This window comes from Tupaia chinensis, unplaced genomic scaffold (genome assembly GCF_000334495.1).
Source record: "Tupaia chinensis unplaced genomic scaffold, TupChi_1.0 Scaffold148607_1, whole genome shotgun sequence".
In the NCBI taxonomy this organism is placed as follows: Eukaryota; Metazoa; Chordata; class Mammalia; order Scandentia; family Tupaiidae; genus Tupaia; species Tupaia belangeri.
Window position 1 is genome coordinate 587,670 of NW_006208456.1, and position 8,673 is coordinate 596,342.

The window sequence follows — 8,673 nt, forward strand, 5'->3', positions numbered from 1 at the left end:
TGCAAGGCCATGTCAGTGGACTCTGGACAAAGGAAGAGCAGGATGGGGCCCTGTAGTCTTACTGGACAGGGCTGCTTCACCTTGCATGGAGCCGGAGAGAAGCAAAATGTCTGGGCTCTCTGGCACCCCCTGGTCTCCCCTGCTCCCACTTCTGGCCACCAGTCAACTTTCTGAGAAGAAGACAAAACCTGTGACTCCTCTGGCAGATCTCCAGTCCTTCAGTGGGGACTCTAGCCCAAAAGAGTTATCAACAGACCTGCTCCCTCACAGCAAAGCCCAGACCCACACCAGGAGTCAGACACCTAGACATGTCTACCCTGTTGTTTCCATCACGCCTTCCTCCTGCGATGACCAGGCCACCTTCAGTGGTCTAAACTTATGTGAAATGAGATCTTTGAATGACAAAGGTAAATTGACCAAAAGTTCAGAACTTTCCAGAAAATTAGACCCTCTATCCTCATGTCAACTTTGCTGCTCTTCTAACTTTGGTTCTAGGTGCCACATTTCAAGGGAGACAAGCAAAAGGGAGTATATTTAGAGAACTGTGACCAAAATGGTGAGCAACTCATTAATCCAGGTTATGTCATTTGATGACACAGCTGAGGGGCCCAGTCTGTTTCACCTGGAGTGAGGATGGTATACTGGAAAGGCTGTCTGAATGACTGGTCTCACAAAGTGGTTCCTCCTGGGTTTGCTTCGCTATTAGAGGGAAAACCCTCTTTGACTAAGGCCAAAGGGAGGCAGTCAGAGAGGGACAAGTTTCTATTCAGAGAAATCAAGAGTGATTTAACTGTAGTAAGCTGGTGAGTAGGGAATTAGTGAGTTCCCAGGTACTAAGGGTTTTAAACACAAGCTACAACACCTGTTGTCCGGAGTGTTATAAATGGGCTTGTGTATTAGTCGGGTTGGAGTGGATAAAGGTCCCTTCAGACTCTGATAGTATATGAGAAGACCTCAGAAAAGCCCATGGAAAAATAGAATTGAAGTACAGGTTTATTTCAGTGCAAAAAAAAAAAAAAAATTGAATCTACACATAGTTTTTTTCATCACATGCATTTTCCACGAACTTTTTGAAGGCCCATGGTATTTGTTAAGATAATACTGGCTGTCAAAACAGATAATCCCACATAGCAGGGGCTTAACTCTCAACAAAGTTTATTTATCCATCAAGACAGAGCCCCTTCGGCAGATGCCATAATTCAGTGGTTACAGGAGGTGGATCTCACGTGGCCAACTGTGGTTTGAATCTTGGCTCCAACAACTTGAAAAGCACAGCAGGCCCGTGTGCATAGGTACCCTGAGCCCTGACAGGAAGGAGGAATGAAGGGAAAAGGATTGTGGCACAAATACACAAGCACTGGGGGCTACTTTCTCTCTCACACAAGTACACACGCCCTCTGGAATTAAAACTATTTATCCATCAATCAATAATAGAGACAGAGCCCCAAATGGACATTAATTTTTATGGAACATGGCTCCTTCCTTATTGTGACTCTGCCTTCTCCCTGGTCCTTGGAACGCTCTACATCCAGCCAGCGATGGGAATGGAAGGGTGTGGAGAAATGGAGGGCCACGTCTAGGTCCAGAAGTGGCGTGTATCAGTTCTACCTTCATAGTCTTGGCAGAACTGAGTCTACACACAACTGCAGGGGAGTATGGGAGTGTAATCTAACTCTGGCCCAGGGATTAGAGGAAACAGTTTTGTTTGTTTCAAATTTGCCATAGGACACATGCACTTACCAGAAAGAAAGAGACAGGGTAAGTGAGAAAGCACCCCCCAGGGATGATGGCCACACTGCAATTCCTTCTCCTCCATTCTTCTCTTTGTATTTTGGGCACATGTGCACATGAATCTAGGATGTTTTTCAAGCTACCAAGTCGGGAATTATAACTGCATGGTCTGCCATATGGGATCCAGCCACCTCAACCACTATGCCACTGGCTGCCCAGAAATGGGTTTTAGTGAACATATAGAGGTGTCTGCAGCAGACACAGGGACACATTCATTTGGGATAGGCCCAGGCCAGAAGAGAGTTTCGTAAGAATCTGTGAAGTCATCTGTGTTGGACAGCCCCTGGTCAGGAAGGGTTGGGAGCTGAAGAGGCCTCCTTCTTCAGGAAGTGGTCTGGGGACCACACATGATAAAACTTCATCTAACCTGTCTCAGAGAAGTTCTCTATGGATGTTCCCTAGACATGTAGATAGAAAATCCTCCGGAATCATCAGAAGTGATTTTCTTTGGGGGGTGGAGGTATAATGGAATTATAACTATGGAAGTATTAGGTCATGGGGAAAGTCATGTCATATTTTTCTATGCAAAACACTTCATGACTTTCCCAACAACACAATATAGCAATGACTAGAAAGGGGTAGCTAGAATAGAAATGCATCAGTATGCCCCAGCTTCCCAGGTGTAGGCTGAGTGGAATTAGGATTCTGCTAGGTAAAGATGCTTCTGCCATAGGGTTAAATATCCATGAGGTCTTCATTGAAATTACTCTATCATTGCAGGTACTGACATTGTGCAGTGGCTTATGAAGAACCTTTCCATTGAGGACCCAGGTACTTCACCTTTGACCCTGCCTTTAAATCCTCTGGTATCAGAAACATCCCATAACCAAGTTCCAAATTGGCATTTTCTACCTTCCTAAAACACTGGGCTTATAAATGTGAATTCCAAAATGTGGAATAACTCTATTTACAAATAAAATTCATTTATTTTCTCCAATGGTTATCTATCTTTAAATTTAAATCACCCTTTGAGGAAATGAGCAACTATTTAGAACGCCAAAGAGCCCAACACAATAGTATGTGAAAGGAGACGATGGTTAGCCACAGCAATTAAAGATAAGTTGTAGCACTGCCACCAAACAGCCTTCTAGAGCAGCTCTTCAAATTAGATTGCCTGATCCACAATTAAGATGTTTAATTATTTGCTAAGACTCCTTCTGCTTTCTGCTTCTGCAAGAAGGGAAGGAATGATTTTTTTTTCAACTTTAATTGTGCATTTCAATTAGGAAACCTTACCAGAAAAACAACAACAAAATCCTGGCCAATAAAACAGTTTCCAAATCTATCCTCCCACCAGAAAATAAGCAGTAAAATTTCTTTTCACAGAATAATTAGGAAGTGTGTGAGGGTAGGAGTCCAGAAAATGAAAATTTTAGACAAGTAAAGCTTATTGTCCATATGCTGTTCATTAATACTTTTCTGAATTTATTGTACCGTCTTTTGTCTTGCTTAACTGAGTATTCGTGTTGCCTGAAGGTCACATTTATAAAGACCCACTAGTGTACTCCAATGTTCTTGATGGACATTGGAGTGATCAGGCCCATTTGCCCCAAATTAAGTGGCCCTCAATGACTATGCCTTCTTAAGATTTTTTTTCAGGAGCCCAGTTTAGGTGTCTGACCTTCAGCTGTGATTCCTTGCTGGGATCAGTAGTCAGTGCAGGCATCTCTGTGTGTTAAGCTGACATGCCTAATCTACTAGAGACTATAAAATAATATAATTTACATACAGTTCAATTAAATATAATTGCCAGGAATCTGAGTGCCAGGAAAACAGGTCATTCATGTAGGACCCTAGCCTTTTCACCACCTTCATTGGTAGCCAACTAGTGAAAATTCTTTATCCTGGTCAATTCTGAATTCAAAGGAAAACACTATAAATGCTAGCCCTTTGATGGGATAAAGCTCTAATCAGCTCTCTTATGTGTTTCCCTTAGGCAGCCTAGACTTCTTATTGTCTTCTTGTAAATCTGGACTAGATAAGCATCTAGCAGTTTAGTTACATTTCTTTTTTTTTTTTTTTCTTAAGAAAGATTTTTGCTCTAGGGTACATTCTCACCAGAGAGACAGAAAGTAAGAAATTAACCCCCCCCCTCCAGGGGGATGGCCACACTGCAATCCCTTCTCGTCCATTCTCCTCTCAGAATCTTGAGCACCCACACACTCACCTGGCATGAGTTTTAAGCCAGGTCCAGGACTCGAACTGCAGTCAACTACATGAGAGTCCAACAATGTAACCATTACGCCATCTGCTGGTCCCTAGTTTTAATGCTTTAATGTCAACATTTCTTTTAGTTAAAATGCTATATTAAGGAACACCTTTCCTTATGATGGACTTTTTCTTCTAAGAACACTGGGTTCTTTGACCTTCTAAAATGATCACTGTATTTCTGACATTCATGCATTCATATATTACTCTGAGAAACCTAAACCAGCTAGTAGTAGGTGAAAATGGGCTTCAGGAATCCCAGCCCCACTACCAGAATCTTCTGTGAAAGATCCTGAATGAGGAGGATCCTATATTATGTAGGTCTGTTATGTTGCGATGCCCTGGGGAGGACACCAAGGTGATGGCCCCTCTTTGGGCTTCTGACAAGTGGCAAAGTAGGAGAAGCTGAAAAATCACGAGCTGAGAATAAAAGGGCAAAGATGAGGCAATGTCCATCCCACCTGTCTTTCTTCCCCTCTGCCAAACTTTTAAGCAAAATTATTTTTACTCAAAGAATGAAGTGAAGCTTTTGCTCCTGAAAGTCACCTTCTTACTGGATTTTGTTCCTCCTTCCCTGGGGAAGGAGCAGCTGCAGATGATGAAATGTCCTTACTGGATCCATGATTCTTGAAGAATACAGACTTTAAAAAACCATCATCACCAAGCAAGTAAAATAAAGCTCCATTCATTTCAACTCCACCACCTACAAGTATACATTTCACCAAAAGAGAATAGATAGTTCTTGATAAACAAAACACTGGATTGTAGTCTACCTCTTAAAAAGTTGACAAGTAAAACTAAAACATGTTGCTTTAAAAAATTCAAAGACGGGGCCAGCAGATGGCATAGCACTTATGTTGGTGGACTCCCACAAGGCCGACCATGGTTCAAGTCCCGAACCTGGTGACTTGAAACTCACGCCAAGCATGTGTGCATGCGTGCCCAAGATCCCAGGAGGAGAATGGAGGAGAAGGGATTGTGGCATGGCCAACCCCCCTAGCGAGGTGATTTCTCACTTTCCCTCTCGCTGTCTCTGTCTCTCTCTCGTGAGTGCACACACCCTACGACAAAAACCTCTAAAAAAAAAAAAATTCAAAGTTTTTCAAATAAATAATTGCTAGAATCTCCCAAAGCATGCCAGTAATTTCCATCTAAAAGTTAGTTTTTCGCTAGTAAAATGACTTTCAGCTCTCTTTAAAATGATTATATATGGTTATTTTTTCTTCATTCTGTGCGGGATAAATGCAAATTCTTAACTATCATTGTGTATCTAATTATGTCTGGTACTAAAGTAACCCAGCAGCAGCCTGATCATGGCAAAAAAAAAAAAAAATTTCTGTCACGTTGGCCTCTCCATGCCACTACCCACCCTGTTGTCCTTCCTCTAATTTTCTAAGAAAGTTAGGTTTTATTCTATGTCCATAAGAGGAGGGTAATACCCTCTTCATTACTGATGGGACTGTCCTATCAGTACTGGGAATGCAATCTGAGTCTAGAATCTCTATGGGCAGAAGCTGCAGCCCATTACTGGGGAAGATCTGACCTAATGGAACTAGAAATATGTATCAGTGATGCCCACACTTAACAGAGTGCCCGCACCAGTCACTGCTGAACACTTTACGTGAACTGCCTCACTTAGTGAAATGTAGGTTTACCTATGCGAAAGCTCATGCTCTTGACCAGGAAGCTAGGCTTTCTTCTGGAAGGTCTTGGGGGAGGGTCCAGAAGAAAGACTCTTGAGCTGGAATCTAGAGGAGTATCATGTAGGGTGGCCCTTCCCAACCATTGGCATCTCCTCCCTGCTCTCACCCCAAATGAGTGCAATTTTATCACCAATAGAGTCTGCTGGCACTGGTGACACTCAACTTCTGGTCTTCCATCTTACATTTCAGCTAAGAAAGCTAATTGCTAACCCTTCTCTCTCCTGTGTCCTGATCTGCAGTTGAAGCAATACACTTGGGAAGCCTTATAGCTGCCCAGGGCTACATCTTTCCCATCTCGGACCACGTACTCACCATGAAAGACGATGGCACCTTTTATCGTTTCCAGGTAGGCCACTGGCTCCTTCTCTTGAAGAGCCTTTTTCTCTGAAGAGCCTTTTCCTCTCATCATTTTCTGCTCTCAGATTAAAACTGCCAAACAAACAAACAAACAAACAAACAAAAAACCTAAAGGTATTTGAGGGAGCAACTGTCTTCCCTCACCACACTGGGAAACCAAGAGAACCTCTGTGTAGACCACTGATTGACCCACTTAATAGTAAAAGGCCCTTGTTGAGTCCTTTCTGGCTGCTGTAACAGAATACCACAGACGGTAGCTTAAAAGCAGCAGCAATGTCTAACAGTCTGGAGGCTGGGAAATCCAAGGTCAAGGTGCTGACAGATTTGGTGTCTGAGGAGGACTCTTTCTGGTTGCCGGATGGTGCCTTCTAGCTGTGTTCTCTCATGGTGGAATGGGCAAGGGAGCTCAGTCTCTTTAGCAGGAGCACTAATCTCCTTCAAAGATCTCCACTCTCATGACTTAAACTCTCCCTCCCAAAGACCCCACCTCCTGATAACTTTTTGGGGACCTAGACTATAACATGCAAATAGATGGGGGTGGGGGGGCATTCAGACCAGAGCAGACACTTTGCACATATTTCTTTATTTACTCTGGAAGAATAAGCTTTTAGAAGGCAAGCATCACTCCTTTTACAGATGACAAAACTGAGGTGCTCAGAGAATTTACATGGCATCTGGTAAACCTAGGAGATAGTCTTGATCTGAACTTGGTGAGCCTGACAGCACAGTCTTCCCCTTATTACGTGCTGGCTTCCTTGTGCGTGCTTCCCAGTCACCCTTTTATTTCACACTCCTCCAGATCCTGCCTCAGAAGGAACTAGAGAGAGGATAAGGGGATATGTCAAGTCTAAAGCAAAGGATTGAGAGCAGAGTTCTTAGAGAGGTTTGAAGGAAAACAGCAGACAAAAGGGTACACTTGGGCTTGCGTGCCTGTAAACTGTGCCAGCCTCACTTCTGCTGTCAGACTTCTGTCATCTTGGAATAAGAGACTTTTGTCCTATTAGCTCAGTTTCTCATTATTGCATTTATCTTGCTTACCTTCAATTTCATTCTCAACACCCAAGTTAAAATGTTGACTGGTCTCACCTGCATTAAAGAACAGGTGTGAGTCGGGCATGGTGTCTGTGAGGAGGTGGGGACAGCCTGTCACAAGGGAGGGTCCTCACTGGGTGCAGGGGTGAGTGAGTGTTGGGCTGCCTCTGAGTCCTGACCCTCTCTGCTCTTTTGCAGGCTCCTTATTTCTGGCCTTCAAACTGCTGGGAACCTGAAAACACTGATTACGGTAAGAACTCAAGCCATGGCCCATGTACTCCTGGGAGTACAGAAAACTAAGGCCTGGTGTCTGGGTGGCTGCTGTGCACGGAGAGGAGGGCTCCTAACCCTGCCCAGTCTTCTCATGTTGTTGATATGTAGCAGGCTCTTTATTCCACAGAATGAACAAAGAGCACACAGAAACATGCATTCCTGGGGAAAGGAAAAGGGGGAAGGACAGAAAAGTTCTATTGAGAGTGGTTCATATGTTCCTTCCACGAGGCCATAGAGAGCTAGGGCTCTACCACTATACTACGGGACACTGACTTTGCAGCATTCCTTCCAGAGGCAGGGTTTCTGGGAAGGCTGGACCAAGGGCCCCCTCACCAAGCACTTTCCGTTCTCACAGACTTGTTACAACTTACTAGGAACTCATGGGTATTTTTGATAGTTAAACGTTAGAAACAAGGGAGAGAGAACAGGGAGGGGTGCACAGAAGTCACACTGAACTTAAAGTGTGAGTAAAGTTGGGAGCTGTGTAAGCAAGGAGTCATCTCCGTCCAGGCAGGGACCTTAGACTTGCCACGTATTCTCAGAGGAGATACTGCCACTGAAATATGAGCGACGCCTCTACATGCCAGTTCTCTGGAGCATATTGGGTTGTAGGAAAAGCCTTGACATATTTTTCTACGTTTTCCTATGCAAAAAAACATCAAGACTTTTCTGACATCCTAATATTTTTTTCTATGTTTAAGATAAAGAGCCTGAGGGACCAGCAGGTGGCATGACAGTTGAGGTGCTGGACTCCCATGTGGTCAACCGTGGTTCGAGTCCCGCACTCGGTAGTTCTACAATCATATGGGGCATGTGTATATGCCTGCCCAAAATCCTGCCCCAAAAAGAAGGCACTGAGGTGCGGTCATTCCCCTGGGGCTGATTTCTCACTTTCCCTCTGTCTTTCTCTGTCTCTCTGGCAAGCACATGTACCCTATGGCAGAAACTTTTTAAAAATAAATAAATAAAATAAAAACAAAGAGCCTGAGGCCCAGAGAGGCCACACACTCACATCACGACATTCGTTTAAATGCCCAGTTGATGGAAAGCCTGTGAGGGCAGGAGTAGGTCCACCTTGTGCGGTCATATGTGCCCCCCCTGAGGAGCACATGCCTTAGGCATAGCTGGCACTCAGCACGTATTTGCAGACGGTCCTGGCTCTTTATTGGAGGTATCAACCAGATACTCACTAGGAGCAGCAAGATTTGGACTCACATCTGAGTGGTAACCAAGTCCGTGCTCTTTTCACGGTTCTGCACGTGATGTGCCTGAAGGCCATGGCAGCGGCACCTGCCCCTTGGCGTGGCAT

General features: G+C 44.2%; 1 protein-coding gene across 6 annotated transcripts in view; it reads left to right on the forward strand.

Moving 5' to 3' along the window:
* RGS6 (regulator of G protein signaling 6) overlaps positions 1-8,673 on the forward strand; it is a 614,581-nt gene that overhangs the window by 497,237 nt on the left and 108,671 nt on the right. For all 6 annotated transcript variants that reach the window (XM_006170490.2, XM_006170489.3, XM_006170488.2 and 3 more), the window contains exons 4-6: positions 2,512-2,562; positions 5,942-6,048; positions 7,290-7,341. In XM_006170490.2, coding sequence (XP_006170552.1) covers positions 2,512-2,562; positions 5,942-6,048; positions 7,290-7,341 — 210 coding nt within the window. The remainder of the gene's footprint in view (positions 1-2,511; positions 2,563-5,941; positions 6,049-7,289; positions 7,342-8,673) is intronic.